Raw genomic sequence first — 20,240 nt, 5'->3', positions numbered from 1 at the left:
TACAGTTGTCAGCCAGGCATCTAACTATGAAAGAATTACACTCCAAAAGACCCCGGGCTTCTGAAAAAACAACCTGGGCTTAAGCCCAGTAAGCCACCCCCCGCTCCGCCACTGCCGTGGTCGCTCTGACAGAGATCCAGCATTAATCTGTGGATAGAGGAGAAACTTCCAGAAGGACAACCATTTCTAAACTTCACCATTCAGGCCTGTGTGGTAGAAGAAAGACAGTTTTCATTAAAAGGCACATGACAGCTGGGCCGAAATCGCCCAAAAATAGTTGTGCCAAGATTGTGAAATTATTCTCAAAAAGAACTGAGGATCTATTTGCTTCCAAAGATGCTTTAACAAATTATTGAACAAAGGCTGAGAACACTTATACAAATGTTTTGTTGTTGTTTTTTTACTTTTTTTTTTCAAGAATTTTAAGCAAAAGTTTGATATAGGGCATAAGTTACAGCCTAGATCAGATGCAGAAGTATAATTCACGTGTTGAACGTTTTTTTGGCAGTTTTATTTATACAGCACCAAAAGTTGCACCAACTGTTGCCTAAATACACTTTATACTGTGAGGTAAAGACCCTGCAGAAACACAAAGAAAATCCCAAAAATCAGATGACCCTATATGAGCAAGCACTTGGTGTCAGTGGGAAGGAAAAACTCCTCTTAACAGGAAGAATCCTTTAGCAGAACCAAGCCCATGAAGGGGCTGCCATCTGCCACGACTGGTTGGGGTGATCAGAGACACTCCTCATCTCTATGTGTTAGCCCTTTGACAGATTGCAACCTTTCCAGGGTGTACCCTGCTTCACACTATGTGGCAACTGGGATATGCCCCAGCAACACTGGATTGGTTAAGAAGAGGATGGTCGGATAAATTATGGAATAATATATTGATATATTAATTATTGTTGTTAAAAGTTTTAACAGTGAACATTTGTGTAAACTTTATGTCAATTTAGTCACAAAAATCAGTAATTCAATTTTAAAATACCATTAAACAATACTATACTAATTATATATTTAAAAAAAAACAATCCGCAAAACAAAAGGAAATGTTTAATTATGAAGGATAAAACAAATAAATGTGTAACCTTTATTTTATGTGGCACTCTAGTGTTCATTCTGGTAAGTTTTTTTTTTTTATTCAACGTCAGTTTCAAGTAACTATGATACTTTTCTGTTGTTGTTTTTTCTGCTTTGTTTATTTGTTTTACAAATTGGCATTTTCAATTGAAGCCCTGTTCGTAAGTTACACAAGGTGTTTTACGAATTCTATCCAATCAGCTGGCACAGGTAGCGATAGACAGAGCCCTGAGCAAGTCATTCAGCTGTTCTGGTGATAGAGCAGTCTGACAGCCAATCAAGCGCACTAGTCTAAGGGGCGGGGTTTATGCATTGTAGCGGAAGAGAATGCGGCGGTCCTTCCTTTTCTAGCCAACTTGGCTGAAGTCTACCCAGGACTTCACCGACGGACTTTATTAAAGTTTCTGCCGCGGTGCCCCCCCAGGTCCTGACATGGCCCCCAGCACGCAGCTGAAGGAGGCGATAGCCGATGTGCAGGACGGCATTCGTGCCATCCTTCTTGGACCTCCTGGAGCTGGGAAGGGGACTCAGGTGAGAGCAGAAATATCCAGACGAGCTAATGAGCTAGCATTAGCTGTTAGCGGCTAGCCTGAAATATAAGTAGTGTATTCTAGGCGCATGGTCGGTGCTAATGCTAGCCTGCCAGGCTTTAGAGCCAGCTGTCAGTCTCTTTATCTCTAGGTATATGTTCTAATCCTCTATGTAATAATAAAATTTACTCTCACAACGACCCCGTTAATGTCTGAGTTTCTGAGAAATTTCAATGCATTACCTGCTTTTAGCTTCACAGTGAAGTGCATACCGAAACCTCTACCAGCCAAATTTGTGACAGCTATTTTAATGTGTTTGTCTTTTTTTTTTCTGTTGGTGCTATTTCGAAATAAGTTTAATACTGGACTCCTTCCAAAAGCAGTTTATACATTTGTTATTATAAATTGAGTATATTGTGCTGTTTACAGGCTACAGAAGCATAAAATTGTTTTAAGTTCACAACTGAAAAACTTTTTATATGATATATGAAGCAGCAGGAAAAGTACAAACCCATATTTATAAAAACCTGCTGATTCAGTTTAATACCTTGTTATTAAAATTAGTTTGCCTATTGTTTCTCCTTAAAAACCCGGAGCATCTGTGGTTTATTTTAAATAACGTGTTGTTGTTGACTGGTGAATTGTTCACAATAATGTTGAAAACAGTTCTTGATATTTACATGTAAATATTTTCTTTTGACTGTATTTATTGTTGTAAAATTGTGGTGAAAATAAATCATTTAGTTTCATATTCCTTAACTAAATGATCAATAAAAATATTTACCAGGTAAGACAGTTGCCTTTTTTATTTTTAACTTTATCATTCAGAATAGTACTTCATTTCTAATTTTTTCAGATTTTACTAATTCATCTTTACATATAAATACATCAATTGTAAATTAGAAACAATAGCCAACATTTAGTACTTGAGAAACCTCCCGGGAGCCTGCAACCAGAGCTGCAGCAGTCATACAGAAATACTAGTGTGGAGAAAACTCAGATGGAAGTCTGAGAAGACCAGTTGCATATCAGTGGGTTTTTCTTAGAATTATATTGTGCAAAACTGGAATTTCTTCAGCATTTCATTGGCATGTAAGGCTCCAGTGTCGCAGTTACATAACTCGGTAGGATTTCTGTTGCAGCTGTGTAGAGCGCTGAAACCCAGATGTCTGTCTCAGTGTGACCTTCGTCGTTGTGTCCTGTGGTTCACTGTGCAGTCCTCTCTGCTCAGGCACATGGACGTGTCTGATAGCACAGACACGTGCTGTCAGAATAGATCCATGTGTTTGCTCTCTGATTTGTTTAGTGTTGTCATTTGTTTTGAGTGCTTTGTTTACCCAAAAGCACTCTGTTGCAAACCCCGTTTTAGTATCACCGATATTGGAGCGATCAAATGTTTTAAATAAAGCTTCAGCGTCAATTTTATTTCTATAACACGTTTCGTTACATGTACACTCAGTGTGCTTACCAAAAGAGATTAAAGGTTCGCAATGCATTAAGAGAATTTAAAAAAACAACAACACAGAGTTAAAACACAGCGTTATGTGAAAATAAAAAGGAAAATGATTAATTATGTTGTGCACAAGCAGGAATGATAGTTGTTGGTTCTGGCTCATTTAAAAATGTAATTTTTTTTTTTTCTTCAGGATATGTCAAGATTCCCTCAATTATCAATTTTTACTAAATGAATAATCAATAGTATGAATCGGTCAGTGGTGAAAATAATTGTTAGCTGGAGATGTTGAAGTATTGGACATTGCTGGCATCTATGCAGCATATGCTCTACTGCAGTTGAGGCCTTGTCTAAATGAATTAAGCTCACCTTTGTTGGTTAAGGATCTTCACTCTGTTATGATTTTAATGAGCTTATATAAATTATAACCTTTGACTTCATTAGTTGCAACATATAAAGAGAATGTCTTCTAATCTTTAATCCTCAGATGAGTTGGAAAAAGTGAAAGCTACGCCGTCTAGAAGGTCGAGAGCTCCACAGATCAGTCTGTGGTGCTGAAAACTTTCTTTTCAGAGCCTTATGCTCAGAAACCTACATCATGGTTTTATTTGTCAGTGGTGCAGGAAGTATTTGTTCATCAGTGTTTAGGTCAACAGCCAAATATTTCCTTCAGTTGGTGTTTGGTAGTGATGAATAGTAGTTCCATATTAAAAAACACTCTCTCCCCTGCAGGCCCCTCGGCTAGCAGAGAAATACTGCGTTTGCCACCTGGCTACTGGAGACATGCTGAGGGCCATGGTGGCTTCAGGCTCCGAGCTCGGCAAGAGGCTTAAGGAGACGATGGATTCTGGCAAACTGGTAACTGCTCTTCTATTCATGATCTCTCTATAAACTTTTCTTCCTGTCCCTTTGTCTCCTCTGAGGTTTTTATTGACTTTGCAGCTCGTCATCCCGAGTCTTTGATGACATCTCATGTTTTCCTTATATTACAATTACTTGCTTCCTTCCTTTTCTGCAGTGATGGTTCCAATAGAGTTGATTAAAACCACATAACTGTATCAACAATAATGCTAAAACAAAACTAATGGTGCGTTCACACCTAACGTGATAGACACGACCAGAACGTCAGGTATACATGTAAAGTCAATGGAGGAGCATGATTGTGACTGTGGGTCCTGCCGAAATTCAGAAGCAGATTTGCGTCGCGAAAAAGCAACTGACGCGTTTGAAGCGCGAATAAAAATAGGCATGGCAGTTTGTGTGGTGCATTTTGTGCATTCGCGCGTATCGCGCTCGAGTTGGGAAGATCTGAACTCCAGTGTCAAGTCGCGCCGCGACAACCAATCAGGAACCTGGTGATGTGATTCTCTGACCTAGTTCAAAGGGGCAGGTCTAGCCAAAGCCCTTCATTCAATATGGAGGAAAGGCTCATCAACGCCGTAGCCAACCACCCGGAGCTGTATGACACCAGCTGCTTTCTCTACCGAGAATTGTAATATTATTTTGAAATTTTTGTAATGACTAATGTCTCGGTTCTACTACACAGCAAACTTGACAGACAACTTGACACATGTGGAATTTTTTTCATATTATACTAAAGAAAAAATAGACTACGATATAGGAACATAGTGAAGACCAATTATTTAAGAGAATAAAAAGGGGTTAGTTTATTTTGGAGGCAAGCTCCATTTATTAAGAACATTTTTAAAAGGCAGGATCGCTCTTTAGAGGTTTATGGGTGGCTCTTAAAAGAGTCGTTGTGGGGAAGATGTTCTAGCATGTTCACTATCAAGACTACACTCCAATCCATGATCTGTATGTAGCATTCAAATCGAGTTGTATTAAATCAAGTTCAATGAACTTTATAATGACTATTTTAAAATTAGAGACTGGATCAGATTCCCCTATAAAATCATGTTATAACTGTTTACATATGAGAGGCACAAATTAATACAGAACAATGAACCCCAAGATTTTTTTGTTTTGAAGGGGGAAATGGTGTTGGGATGAGAATCTTGTTGATTTTTAAAGCCATTTTATTCTGTATCATAATAAATTGTTTGTGATTCTGTGGACACTTAAGTCTCTTTTATGTCAAAACTCACTTCTGTAACATTTCTAGGCGTCTGTGTGTTTTCCTCTATATTTGTGTCCAGCGCTGTACACATGTTTGTGCAGCTGCTGCAGAGCTCTTTGTTTCCTTTTCATCTCCCAGCATGTAACCGAGGTTCCTGGTGTGATTTTCTGCCATCTGTTTGACTCTCACAGTTTGGTGCTGTTTGTTCATATTTGTGCACTTTAATATCCATTTCCTGTTTCTGTATAAAAAGATTTTGTATTGACATGAAATAAATGTAAAAGGCCAAAATATTGTTGCTTGATAAAGAGGAGTTTTTGTGTCCCTGCAGGTCAGTGATGAGATGGTCGTGGAGCTCATAGAGAAGAACCTTGAGTCGCCGGCCTGCAGGAACGGATTCCTGTTGGATGGATTCCCCCGAACGGTCAAACAAGCAGAGATGGTGAGGACTTAATTTATTAGTGTTTTGGTGTGTTTTTAATGTTGATTTAATAATTCATGAGCATCGTGCAGTTTGCTTTACTTTAAATACAGATTGGCTAATGAAGAGATTAAACAAACTAGTTTTAATGTTGATTCATGAGAACTGAGCATGCTGATGGGCAAAATTTCTTTTTCAGCTCGAACTTTTACCCTGTTTCTCTCTCTCTCTGTGTGTGAGTGTGTGAGTGAGTGAGTGAGTGAGAGATTTCCTGTATCTTGTTTGTCTTTATTATTATTATTCTAGTTCAGTGGTTCTTAACCTGGGTTCAATCGAACCCTTGGGGTTTGTCGGAGCCTCCGCCGTCCTCCGCACGGCTCATTTTGTGCACCAGTAAAAAACATATGTATGTCTTGAATTTGAAAAAAATCATATTTTATTTTTCACTAAAGAGCCGTTCAGTGAATGCGCATATGAAACTGGTGCGGGTTCAGTTCCTCCAAAAAGGTCAAGAACCACTGTTCTAGTTGCTCCGTTCTTTGCTGGTTAACGGAACCTGAGTTTTCATCTGATTTCATTCAAACTGTTCTGCTAATTTCTGCTATATCTTTTGGTGCTCATAACTTTTATACTTTTTGAAATATTAAGCTTTTTATGCCATTTTTGCCCCATTAAAATGAATGGACCACATTACAAGTGTGATCACCAGTTTAGCTCACCGAGGTGAGCTGTGTTTTAGCTCAGTGAGACCCACTCACTGAGCTCGAACCCAGGTTCGAATCCACTCATGGCAACATTTTTTTTTCAGTAGACAATTCAACTTCTTCACCTCTTTTAGCACAAATTTCAGCTTATTCGCCTCCTTTCAGCAGACACTTCTGCTTCTTCTGCTGTTTTTAGCAGATTCCACTATACGGCATTCATACTGCATTTTCACAGGAAATGCAACTTTTTCTAGTGTCTACATTTCATTTTCTTTTTTCAGTTTCAACTTTCCTAACAATTTGATAACACAAACAAACTCTAAAACTACTTTCTCAAATATATTAAACCTAGAACTCAGAATAACCAGGCTAAAATTAATGGATGCAAATGTTTTTAGGTGGCATAATTAATCTCTTTAAAGGGGTTTTGTGAACATTGTCCTCATCTACTTTTTTAAGTTTCTTCAAACTTCACAGAGAAAAACAAAGCTTTTATTAAAGTTTAATTACATAAACCTGAAAACCGTAGTGTTATACAGTCGGTTGTCAAAAAAGTCAGTTTGTACTTTACAGCAGATTTTAGTTATGTTTGACTTCCTGTGTTTGTCTCTTCAAGCTGGACGACTTGTTGGACAAGAGAGACGAGAAGCTGGACTCTGTGATCGAGTTCTCCGTCAATGATTCTCTGCTGGTTCGCAGGATCTGTGGCAGGTGGGAGTCAGTATGGTAAATGGTCTGTATTTGTATAGTGCTTTACTAGTCCCTAAGGACCCCAAAGTGCTTTACATATCCAGTCATCCACCCATTCACACACTGGTGATGGCAAGCTGCATTGTAGCCACAGCCACCCTGGGGCGCACTGACAGAGGTATGACAGAAAATGATTTATTCAAGACCAGAGAAAGAGTGTGGTTTATTTCTCAGGCGGGTAGCAAGTGGACAATAAGGGCAAGTTGGTGATTTTCCTTCGAGTGAGCAGCTCCTCATTCTGTCAGGGTGTTAAACCCACTCAGGTAGAGTAGATTGATTCATGCGGACGGGAGGTTCTGGGACAGTGAGATAATGTTAAGGAGAAATGGAGCATGAACGCACATGATTAGCAAAAAGTAGCCTGTAGGCGATTGAGCATCTGCAGCAAGAAGGTTTGCAGATTCAATTCTTGGAGAAGTCGACGTGTCCGTCCCTGATGGGACATGTTGAATACCACAGCTGCTCAGTGCCTGGCTGATACTCTAAAGAGCTTAGAAAGAAAGCCTGTGTCCGTATCAGCTGCTGATAATGACTTATGCCTTTTTTCTTTTCTTTTTTTTACACTTTGACCCATGTGATGAGCCACATGATCAATAGTGGGTCAACAACTAGATTTTAAATGCTTTGTACTCTCCACCATTTGGTTTTAGAACTGAAGAACGTTCTCGACTGAGACGTAAAACGTCCGAGAAGTCCAGTCACCTTCTTTCCTTCTTTAGGTTCTATGATCTGGTTCCAGATTTTAACTCTAAAGAGACACGTGTGCAGAGAAAAAAACATGATACTCTAATATCTGAATAACTTTGATCTAATTCATGGCTCTCAAGCAGCCACAATTAAGATTTTCAATGTAAACACAGCTACTATTTACCAGGTGATGAGCCCACAGAGTAGTCTCTTGATTTTGTTGATTCCCTAACCACTAATAAGCCTGTGTCTAAACAGAAAATAGGATTGGCAATAGGGCTGTTCGATATAACATATATATCGGATGACGATTTAAAAACGTCTATCGTTTCATTTTACGCTATCGTTTGTTTTGTGGTGTCGCAAAATAAACTGTTTACGGCAATATTTTCTCATCGTTTTGATGGTCACTGTAGTGGCTATATTAATTTCTTAAAGTTCTCTCCTTCTCTTATATAGCGCTTATATAACCACACTACAGACGGACAAGCGCTTGTTTTTATGCCTTGTCGTTAGCAACAACAACGGTAAAACCACCGCGTGTCCGCTTGTGTATTTTCCACATAAACCTTTCACAATAAAGCTCAAGATCCTGTTGAGACTTTTCAAAATAAACAGAATCACGTGAAAGATGCAGAGTATTTACGGATGAGAAGCAAAAAAGAGCCGCCAGGTGCTAAAAAATAAACCTTAGACTCAAACGTTAGAACAGGCTTTTCCCCGCAGCACGCTGTGTAATAAATACAAAGAAAACGGCGGCCATTACAACTTATGTCTAAAAATGTATAGTTTCATACATCAGTTAAAACACTCGACTCCAGGTACACGACACGCAGCTGGAAACACTTCACACAAGTCGAGCTGCCCGAGATTCACAGAATTTACAGAAAATGTTACATTTTTGTGATTTATATCGTTATCGGACGATAGATGTCTTATATCGGGATATGAGATTTTGGTCATATCGCACAGCCCTAGTTGGCAACTAGGTGATGAACACACAGCATTTTGCAGCTGAAGAGGCAGCTATTGTAATCATAGGAAGAAGCTAACAAAAGAATGGATTTTAATGCTTGCATTCACAGAGTGGCCACGTCATTCAAAATGTCAGTCTGCATCTGCTGAATGTGTAATAGGGCATCCATAGTCAGTATATCAGCTCCAATAAGTGTCCGCACATGGTTTAGGAACTGAATATCAGTAGAACAAATTATATTCAAAGTGGTAACATTTCATTTTAAAGTTTTATCATTTTTTTGTGAAGCACTTTGTGATGTTCATATTAATGTGCTGTGAATTTTACCTTTTGTATTTCTGTAACTATAAATGAAAGTTTACTAAAGTAACATCTTTAATGTGGATTATGTAGTAATTTGGTAATCAGCCATGCACTCATGGGTTTGTCAGTTAGCTATATTCAGAATGCTAGTCTGCTGAAAGCTGCAATGTCTGATTGAGACTTCTGCAGTGAACTTTGGTGGCGTGTCACCTATGTATGTCGCCAACACCACAGGGTTGTGCGGTTACACGTAACTCCTGTGGTGTTGCTGTATAACTTTGAACCTCGGTGACCTTCACATCTAAGTAAACTGGAAATGCATGCGAGTAATGGAGTTTATTCTGGTACATTTCAAAACAATGCATCAGTTATTCTGAATTCTGATTCATCATTATTCATTCCTCGTTCTATCCCTATTACATTGCTATACATACTGTTACAAGATTTGCATTCAGCTTTTGTTGAGAAAGTCAGCACTGGTGAACTGAAACAGAAATGTGTTACTTTCTGGTCTGACCTAATGTTTGCATAAGCTGTACATGTTGAAATGAGAGAGAACTGGAAAATAAGTTATAATTGTTACTTCTTGTTTTCTTTGGTGTGTTTCTCTCCTTTTACTTTTGTTCTTATGCAGTACATTAATACGTCTAATGATCTACAAAACAAGTCTCAGAACACTCAGTATGAGACTCTGAGCCCTGAATTGAAGCTGACCCACACGCAGACGTCTCTTCAGACATTCATCGGTGTCCCCTTTCTTCACTATACCCACTCCACATTATTCACACGTCACGCTGAGTAGAAAGCATATCTAGTTTACAGAGAGTCATCTTTCTGTCTGTGGGGGTCCTTTTTGAAGAGACTGCTGCCTTTTCAAGCCCAAGTAGGACAAGGGCATCATGTGGGATGGAAAAAAAGGACAGTTAAGTAGTTAATGAGTCACCGTGGTTGTCAAACCTCCTTCGCTCTTGCTCTGATTTCTTTAACGTCCTTGTCCTGTGCTCTGCTTCCGCTTACCATCTTCCCTCTGTTTCCCCAGACTAATTCATCAGCCGAGCGGCCGCTCCTACCACGAGGAGTTCAACCCCCCCAAAGAGTCCATGAAGGATGACGTAAGTACTTTCCACCCACTTAGAAACCATTTCTGGCTAAACTGCCACCCACCAAAAATGACTGCCAGCCTGGAAACCAGCAGAAAGATTTAGATCAGTGTTTCCATGCATTTTAGATTATTCAGTACATTTTCTCAATTAAATAGAGCCACTAATCTGCTCTTAAAGAACAAAATGTATCACAAACGAGTGGAGCAAACAAATCAACTGGAACAAATGTTGATGTTATGCAAGGATGGCAAGAATAAACACAAAATGCTGTTTTTAAATGATGATTTCATTTATTACCTGAAAAAAGCTATCCAAACCTACCTGACCCTGTGTGGAAAAGTAAATGACGCCCCCCAAAATCATGAATTAACTGTGATAAACCAGATTTTTCTTCAACCTCTCTGATAAAGCAAAGTAGGCTAAAAGATTGCATCATGATCACAAGCAACACGTCTTGCCTAAAGATGTGTCTAAAGAAACAACCGAGAAACAAAGTCTGTGTCTGGAAAGTGTTACAAAACTATTTCTAAGGCTTTGGGAATCCAGCAAACCACAGTGAGAGCCATTATCCGAAAGTGGAGCAAATTTGGAACAGTGGTGCACCAACATAGCGATTTAACAATAAGAAAGAGAATGGGCAAAAGTGGCATCCACGGGAGATGAACAAAAAAGGCTCGTCTGATATTTAGCAAATGTATCTTGATGATCCCCAAGACTTTAGAGAAAATATCCTGTGGCCTGATGAGACAAAAGTCAAACTTTGTAAAGGTTTGAATCCTGTTACATGTGAAGTAAAATGGACATGGCATTTTATTATTATTTTTTTAACCATTCCAGCAGACAAACATGATGTAGTGTGATGGTCTGCTTTCATGCTTCAGGCTCTGGATGACTTGTAACTGATAGAAACATGAATTCTGCTCCTGACCAGAAAATCCTGGAATGTCAAGCCATCATTTTGTGCCCTGGGTTACTTGAGTTAAGCAGGAGGACTATGATCTGAAACACACCAACAAGTCCTCCTCTTATTAGCTCAAAAATTTAAAAAAATGTTTTGCAGTGGCCTGGTCAAAGTCCGGACATAAACCTGATTGAGATGTTTTGGCAGGACCATAAACAGGCCGTTCATTCTTGTACTCTCCAATGTGGCAACAATAAGAGTGCGTCAATATCCTCCACAGCGATGTGAAAGACTGATTGCGAGTTATACAAACACTTAAATCCAGTTCTTGCTGCTGCTGATGGCACAACCAGTCATTAGGTTTAGGGGGCAAATACTTTTCACTGGCTGTTACTCAGTATTGGGTTGAATACTTCACTCCTTCATTTTATTTTCTGCATGTGGGAACTTGTCTGCTGGCAGCAACTGAATAAAATTTGTGTGGCGACGGCGAGAAGTTTCTTGTCTGTGCTATTGCAACAGGAGATTATGACACATGTACTAAATAAAAGACCAAAGGTCATGTATTAGGCCATCTACTAACTTGATTTTTAAAAATGCTAACAAGTTGTTTCAGCCTGGCAGATGGCAAAAGTTCATTTTATCATGATTAAAAACACATTTCACGCACAAATGCGCCTACCAAAAAAGACCTGAAGTTCATTTGCTGTTTTAATATGAGTTTGGAAAAAGGTCAGTGTGAAGCTTTCTAGAAACATGACGGTAGAAATTGTGATTATAACTAATAATAATGGTTTAAACAAAGAGTTTCATCTCTTTAATTATATTAATAGTGTGAGATGGTGGTGTGCTTCAAAGTAGAGTTCAACCAGTGTGTGAGTAGACGAAGACATGGCGTTGACCATGTCTGGGTTTATCATACAGAGACCGCTCGGGTAGCTTAACACCTCCCCAAGTCTCTTTGCTGACTTATATTTAGCTCATCTATGTTAAGGACTGATGAGCTTATAAAATGAGCTATCTGTCATCCACCCACGCGTCACAAGAACCAGTACTCCTGCAGTGTTTGTCAGAATTTAATCAAACTTGATGAACAGTTAGCAGGTCTTCACCGATACCCAAAAGCTGAGTCGCTGCCTGCCAGCCAGTGTGTCCTTTCTCACGTTTTCCTTAAACACTTTTCCACTCTTTACGTCTCCATTGTGGTAGTCCATGATATCAGTTGGCTGCTTTACAAAGAGTTTCTGATTCAACAGTCCACCGTTCTCAGATTCCACCTGCACTTTAGCTGTGACTGTAATTGTTTGTCTGCTCTTCAGCAGACTGGAGGGCTTCTTTAATCAGAATGTGCTGCAGGTGGAAAACAAGTTCAGGTGGCTGTAGGGCAGAACAAGGACTACCAAATTACAAACACTACCTGTGTTTATGTGCATGGAGGGTTTAAGGTTTGTGGTTCGATACCTGGCTGCTTCAGTCTGCATGCCAAAAGTGTCCTTGGGCAAGTTGTTCTCCAATACATTCATTGGAGTATAAGTGTGTGTGAATGTTAGATAAGAACCACTAATGTGTAGAAAACTGTGTTTGCATACATGAGGCGTTTCCTCTTTGAAATGTAGTATTCGATGTTCATTTTCACACATCCTGTTACTAATAAAGTGACATGAGTCACATTAGAAGTGTCTGCTATTCAAATAAACTCAAGTTGAAGTTTGTTTTTTGTTTTTTTTGTTTTTGGCAGTCTAACCGTGCTCCGTCTGCACACATGCATTAAAAAGGGGAAGCAATACAACTGGAAGTTATAATCTCATGTTTCTTTCTGCTGTTGAAGATGCGGAGAAACAACTGTAGAGAGCTTTGAAGTTTTCCTGAGATTGTCTCCTGTTTTTTCCATGAGTAGATTTCTGTGGATTAAGGAATGTGCAGCAGAGAGACTTAATTTTAATTATTCAGTATCTCCTTTGAGTTTTATACTTGACGTTCCAACGACTGTACAGTTTTATGCTTTAGTGAAAATTGCAACAATTCAGTCTGTGTGTGCAGATGTTTAAGGTGCTGTTGAACCTAATGTAGCAGAGACTAGCACCAAGCTGGTTCATGTGTGTGTGTCGTTTGAGCACACATTTTGCACCTTGCACTGTTGTGATGTGGTAATCATGAAACATTACATGTAATGAATGTCAGGTGTGACTGGACCCACAAGTACTGTGTAACACGAGTGTTTCAAAAGTGGGACATGACTGCTGCTGCACCTTGGAGTTGTTTCGGCTTGTCGTTCAACTCCCAGCTTTTGTAATCAGGTGCTGACAGCAGGCACGAGTCTGAGTCTGCAAGCAGGTCTGTCTCTGCAAGTGTTTGTTGTCGTACATCAGTGCCAGAGCACAGGGACTCACAGCCAGCACAGGGGGAGATTAATGCGATAGCTTAAAGGAGAGATTCTGCAGAAAAACATCAGATCCTAAGTCGGTGCTTTGATTCCTGTTTCTGCTGTTTTTCTTTTTTCTTTTTAAAAAAATTAGTTTGAGGAACAACAGCTTTTGTAGTTATGGCAACGTGGTAGAAACCTGACTGCGAATGATCATGTAGCTATGTTGACATCCCAGTGCACAAAAGCAATGTTTAATGGTCAATGAGTGACCAGGGCTTAATGCCAGTCCTATTTGTGCATGCACATGCATTGCCTTTAACTATATTGACACAAAAAAACAATTTGGATTGAAAACTCATTGGTGCTGTGCCTTTTATGGTTAATTGAAAGATGTTTGGTGAAACACTATATTTATTATTGAAACGGAAACAACAAATCAAGTGTTCACAAGGTGGGGGGGGGGTTTCTCCCCTGATGAAATATTGTACCAAGCACAAATTGAGAAAACTTTCGCTTTGAAAACTGTCGAATGCTATCTGCTCAGTTTCCAATGCAACAGTTCATTTGTACAATTTACAGTTAAATACAGGACATTTTATATTAAATCAGATATTACTTTTTTTAATTACATTCCAATTACATTTTATTTGTATAGCACCAAATCACAACAACATGTGCATCAACTCACTTTATGTTGGAAGGTAAAGACTGTACAATAAAATAGACTGAAACAATAATATAACTCATAAAGTAAAATTGTATGCACTTTGGATTAGTCATGTGATATTTACATTTTTATTTTATTTTTAATCAGTTCTTGCACAACCGATCGTGTTGTCGGGCATTTCTACTTTTAACGTGCTTTACATTTTGTATGCAATTTTTTATTTTTAAATAAAGCAAAAATTTTTGCGAACTCAGAAGAACACAGTTTCTGATTCGTCTTATGTGTTTTCTTTTTTTTTACTCTGCACTCAGGTGACGGGTGAGCCCCTGATCCGCCGCAGCGATGACAACGAGAACACCCTGCGCTCGCGCCTGGAAGCCTACCACCGGCAGACGTCCCCTCTGGTGCAGTACTACAGTGCCAGGGGTCTGCACACGGCCGTCGACGCTGCCCAGAACCCAAACGTAGTCTTCGCCTCCATCGTAGCCGCGTTCTCCGCCGCCACGGAAATGCCCGCTCGTGCCACAGCCTGTAAAGACCAAGTGTTCTTCATTTAAAGTTTTCCTTCTTTGCCGCATTGCCCTTCACCTGACTGTTTTCATGTTTTGGTTTTGTTTTCTTTCCCCCCGCGTGGTGGAGATTATACAAGAGTGGATCGAGTGTCAGAGTGGCAACAAAATGTAACTTTGAAGTGTAAACGGGGAAGATGGAGACTCGGTGTGACGTCACGGCTCAAGAAATTCAGCAGCAATGCATCATCAATGTTACAGGAACAGAGCGGATGTAGAATCATTTTCGTTACTCTTCATCACAGAAGAAGCCAAAATAGAGCTCATCGATTAGCACCACACTGCTGCTTTTCACCGTAGAGATGTGAGAAGGTTTTGACATTTAAGCAGTGCAGAACGCCGTGCATGTTTGTATAGATGCTCCTCACCAGAGCGCATTTTGAAAATATTGACATTTGTTGCATATTGTTTGCCTTTGCTGGACAGGTTTGCTCTTGTTTAATCAATGGCTTTGCCTTTTTTTCTTCACCTTTTCTCCTAATGTTAGATTAGATCTTCTGTTTTTCCAAACCAGCTGTACTTGCTGCTCCTTCTTGTCCCTGAATGCATCTGAAGTGCAAGAAAAAGCAAAACCGGAAGTGGAGTGTGTCATAGTATGAATTATATTCTGATGTCAGTGGTCTGCAGACTGAACCTCTGCAGCAGGGTGCAGGGGGAAAGTTGAGGCACAGTAATGTTTGTGGCAACAGCCTCAGGTGTGTTCTGAAAACAGGAGGGTGAGTTCTTGGCCACAGATTGGCCCCGTGGCCAATGACGCACTCAAGTAGACAATTAAGGTACTTTAAAACCCCGTAGTGCCCAACTGCTGCAATTTGCATCAACAGCGATACTCACAACTCGCTCAGATCTAAACACGGGTATGATTGAAAGTCTACTTTTATATTTAGTATTGCTTTAACTTCTCAAGGCCATCTGTGTCTCTGAGACTCGCTGGTAATCAGATTTCCACTTAACTCTAATGGCAAAAAAATAAACGCTGCTTATAAGTTGAGCTTTACCTGACATAAGTTGCGTCATTGTTTAGCATTAATTTAATGCCGACATTTGCCAAAAATACAAAAATGAGTTTTGCAGTACAATTTATGCACCTATGTGTGAGTTTAAAGCTGTTTTCCCTCGTGTACTTCAGTCAGGTCAGCTTATTTTTCCACAGAGGGCCTTTTTCCCTCGCTAACTGTGAAAACACCAGCATGTTAGCTGAACCAGTCACAAATCTGCTCAGTCTGACACACACGGACTTAAAATGTTTTTAAACAGAGTCAGCAGATCAAGACTGGAACATCAGTTTGCTCTCATATTAGTGGTATTGCTTTCAGTGCTTAAAGGAAAAAAATAGCTTGTATCTTCACACTTACTGATAAAGATCCTTAATGCACTTCTGTTTTCGATGCAGAAGACATTGTGCTTTACCTAAGGCTACATCCACACCATCGTTTTCTCTCAGTTTTGGCCTCCCATCCACACATTGCTGCCCGCGGTGGGTGTGGTGCAGCACGCAGGCAGAGAGAAAAGCTCAAAAGTATGATTGCACTTCACTAGAGGTGATATTGGAAAGTACTTGTCACCACAAGTCTTTTGCCTTTAAAGGCAAAAACATGAGCAGCCTATCAAAATGTTTAGTAGAAGTCCATCACACACGGAGAAATGCACAGTTTTCGTTTTGTATTTCATTTGGAATTGCTCCAGGTGTGTTATACCAGCAGCCTGAGGCACACATACCACTAACTAAATGATCAGTTATCTAATATATAAATGTGATTACTGATTAAAAGCCTTAAAGGTCTTAAAGGTGTGTACATTATTAAACTCTTGAGATGCTGAAACCATCATCTGATCTGCAGCTCAGAAATTACCATTATCAGTTTTGGATCATTTGGTGGTTGGAAGTAATGATAAAAATACTGGATTGATGAGCAGTAGTCCTAAGATTTGTAGTTATGCCTATCCCTCTTAAAGATAGAGGCCTGGAGGAATGCAACTATCAGGCAGGGTCTAGAGCACATGTGTCGAACTCCAGGCCTCGAGGGCCGGTGTCCTGCAGGTTTTAGATGTGTCGTTGATCCAACACAGCTGATTTAAATGGCTAAATGACCTCCTCAACATGTCTTGAAGTTATGCAGAGGCCTGGTAATGAGCTAATCATTTTATTCAGGTGTGTTGATCCAGGGTGAGATCTAAAACCTGCAGGACACCGGCCATTGAGGCCTGGAGTCCGACACCCCTGGTCTAGAGAAATTGGTTGCAGGAGCTGGGAAACAGCTTGACAGTGGATCCAGAAATAGCGATCTATTGATATGTGGGAAAGTGTAGAACAAGACTCATTTGTGTTTCCTAATATAGTTTGCTACAGAAGTGATGAATCAGGAGTGGAAAGTGGACACTTCCTTCCCCCAAGTTGTTTCCCAGAACACACTTCATCTTTAATACGTCGTAATACCTTTAATTTTTTAATCACTATGTACTTAACTGTGAAACAGGATGCTCACTTTTTGGCATGATGTCAGCTCAGCCTGTTAATACCAGTAATATTTTTGCAGCGTTTACAAAGTTTTGGTTCCAACATGTTGTTTCCTTGATGCTGATCCTGGAATTTTAATAGTTCGAACCGCTTCCAAGAATCTGTCAGATAATTTCACGTCTGAATCCGTGATGACTGATTCGCAACCAGATAACTGACATTTCAGTTTAGTCAGCATGTTTACTGCCGATGGGTAATTAGAAAAAAGCACTCTTGGGGTTTTTCTCTGGTGTTTAGTTCCTAAAATAACTGTGACCAAACTTTAAGAGTTCTGGGAAGACATGAAGACTTTTAGCGGCTATGATTAGATTTTATGATAAAACACAATCACCTTGCCACTCTTGAGGTGTAATTTTTCAGCCAAAGCAGGGATCTGTTCATGCAAAACCTACTACCTGTACAGCTACAGATAACTAAGACTTGGAATTAAATGTTTAGCAGATAAAGAGCAAGATGGTTCCTCTAGAGTTGGTCGAGACCAAAATATAGTTTAAAAAATGATTGAATGTTCTTTGGCTGCAAGATGTGTAAAGAAGCAAGTGTTTTCTTACTGTCACTGTATCGACTTAAAAGGGGACGTGCTGTGCTAATTTCCAGTTTCATATTTACCTTAAACTGGGCTCAGTTCATCCACTGAATGAACTGAGCCGGTTTATCTCCTGCTTTTTTTATCAGCTCATAATCAAGGCTTGAGCATCAGTTTTGTGGGGCTTCTGCGTGCCTGAGAAGACTATATGAAACACATTTCCTCTCAATGGCTTCAAACAGATCCAGGAGTACAAAGAAACATCTCTGAATTGGAGTTGTGTGAAGTCTGGGGACTTTTAAAGATATGAATATGTGCTGTATGTGGAGAAACATGCGTGCAGTAGTTGAAATTCGGGCCATATTTAATGAGCTTGCTGTGTGTATTTGCAACAGTGTGTGCTGTATATATGTGACAGAAAATGAGGAAAAGACACTACTGTATGTCAGTGTGTATAGTGATTCAGCTTGGGTCTGCTGCCCCTAAGTGGCACAAAATCACTTATTGCAGGGTTGATATACAATGCAGTTCCACATTAAAGAGTCGTGAGCTAAACACACATCAATCATACTCGTATGAAAATGGCTTTTTACAATGAAGCCATCTCAAGCTCCTTTTTTCCCCTCTTAAGATGCCTGTTTATTTTTATTTTTTTTTACTTCAGAGGTCTGAAAATGGAAATCAAAAGTTACATTTTAACTGTGAACTTTATTTTTTTTAAACTTGTGTTTCTGCTGTGCTTCAGGCTCTCAGCACTGACATCACTTTGTGTGACGTCACAAGGATCAGACATGAGCTGAAGGACGATTGCAAAAACCTTAACAGTAGATACTACAAAGAAATGTTTTAAGTTCAGTCTTTTTTGTTTCTGCAGCTCCCAAAAGGTGTATTTTATATTTAACCTTTTGTTTTTGTTTTGATGGTGGCTGTTTCAGATCAAACAGTTGTGATCTAAAAGGAAAACCAGTAAAAGAAACGAACGCCTTCACACTAAATAGAGACTTCCAAAGAATACTGTTTAATCTGGTTTCATCTCATCTTGTTTCTGTAGTTTCCACTTATTTTTATGTTCGCTGAAGCAGTTTTAGCTGTAAAACTTTTTTTTTTTCTAAAAATGTTCTTCTACAAACAACAAAGCCTTTAGGTTTTCCTGTTGTATCCTCTTTGTGCGTTCAGAATCAGAATCAGAATACTTTATTGATCCCTGGGGGAAATTATTTTTTGTTACAGTGCTCCATTTTAAACCAACATTAAGACAAGACAGACAATACACTAACTAAGAATAGTACAATATATACATACATACATACATACATACATACATACATACATACATACATACATACATACATACATACATAAGTCACTCATAAATAAATAGTTGGAAAAGAAACATGTGTAGTTGTAGCAGCAAACAGTGTGTTAAGTGGATGCGTTCATCCTTCACTCCTCTGTTCCTCCTTGACCTTTGGAGCCGCCTCCTTCCTCTGTAGTCACCTGGTGTTCAGTAGGAGCTTCTTGCATGCAGACTGTGTTACCTTCCTCTTTCCCTTGAATGCTGATGCATTTTTAGTCTCTCCCGGCTGTTGTGATGAAAAACGACAACAGATGTTCGGCGCTCCCGGGAGGCAGATTTCAGACTGTTACTCAACACAATGAGACTATTTCATGCTAAATTTACCTTAATATTCCATGCCGTGCTTTGTGATGCCTCCAATGCGTTTTGTCACTCTTTGAAAGCTGTAAATGTACACGTGCTATAGTTTAATCTGATTCGAAGTCTGGATGTTTTTGTCCACCTTAAATGCATTTTTTTATGGGCTTGTGAGATAGGCAGGTACATTTTGTTTGACCGAGGAAGCTTTGTTTTTGAAGTCATGCCTGGTTACGTTTTCTCTAGAAATTCACTCAAAACTTTTCTTTCCTTCTCCCCCTTGTCTTCCAGCTGGTTGAGTTCAGAGCTGCGTCATGCCCACCGAGGCGAAGGACTGGAGCTGGCAAACAGCTCAGGTGGGCAGAAAAACGGAGGGGAGGGGCAGGCAATAAGAGGGGACTCCTTAGACTGAATAAGTTAAGGTTGTTTTGGGGTTTTTGTTGCACATTTCTATTTCAAGTAGATCATGACAGGAATAAACGAAGCCATCTTGTTGTCACAATCCTCATGTTTTCCCTTCTAATAAATTTCCTGCTTTTCTACAATCATCAAATGTTGTGCATTTTGTTTTTCACTCCAGTCTCAAATTCACTTGGCCTTTAATCCGAGAAATAAAATCATAAAATATCGTGTATGAGTACCGTGACATTTCATGCACATTTTCTATCGAGTGTCCGCACATTTGTTGCTTGTCGTTTGACATATCATAACCTGAAGTGACACATAAAAAGGTTAGGGTTAAAGTCAGGCTATCAGTAATGGTGTGCAGTGAGGAATGAAGTGACTTCCTATTTAACAGTTCCACATATCACACACTGATGTCTGAAGGATCGAGGATCTATATGAATGATGAGAAATACACTAAATTGGACTTGCTCATAAGATGTTTTCAATTTATCTCAGAAGTTCAGAAATTGAAAACAACATATAGAAAATAGCCTAAAGGTAGTTCA

At 39.5% G+C, this 20,240-nt stretch overlaps 1 protein-coding gene across 2 annotated transcripts; it reads left to right on the top strand.

Moving 5' to 3' along the window:
- The first annotated feature begins 1,333 nt into the window (after positions 1 to 1,333).
- Positions 1,334 to 19,840, top strand: ak2 (adenylate kinase 2). 2 transcript variants are annotated; one of them, XM_026156003.2, is made up of 7 exons: positions 1,334 to 1,614; positions 3,799 to 3,924; positions 5,475 to 5,585; positions 6,885 to 6,979; positions 10,024 to 10,096; positions 14,332 to 14,551; positions 19,579 to 19,840. In XM_026156003.2, the coding sequence occupies exons 1-7, from the start codon at positions 1,516 to 1,518 to the stop codon at positions 19,584 to 19,586; spliced, it is 732 nt and encodes a 243-aa protein (XP_026011788.2). In that variant the 5' UTR covers positions 1,334 to 1,515; the 3' UTR covers positions 19,587 to 19,840. The 2 variants fall into 2 exon arrangements, with proteins under 2 accessions (XP_026011788.2, XP_026011787.2); XM_026156002.2 differs by lacking the exon at positions 19,579 to 19,840 and having other exon boundaries at positions 1,396 to 1,614; positions 14,332 to 18,194.
- The last annotated feature ends 400 nt before the right edge of the window (positions 19,841 to 20,240 follow it).

Source organism: Astatotilapia calliptera, chromosome 22, assembly GCF_964374335.1.
Source record: "Astatotilapia calliptera chromosome 22, fAstCal68.1, whole genome shotgun sequence".
Taxonomy (NCBI): Eukaryota; Metazoa; Chordata; class Actinopteri; order Cichliformes; family Cichlidae; genus Astatotilapia; species Astatotilapia calliptera.
Note: the sequence above shows the minus strand (reverse complement) of the source record. Positions and strands in the feature narration are given on the sequence as shown.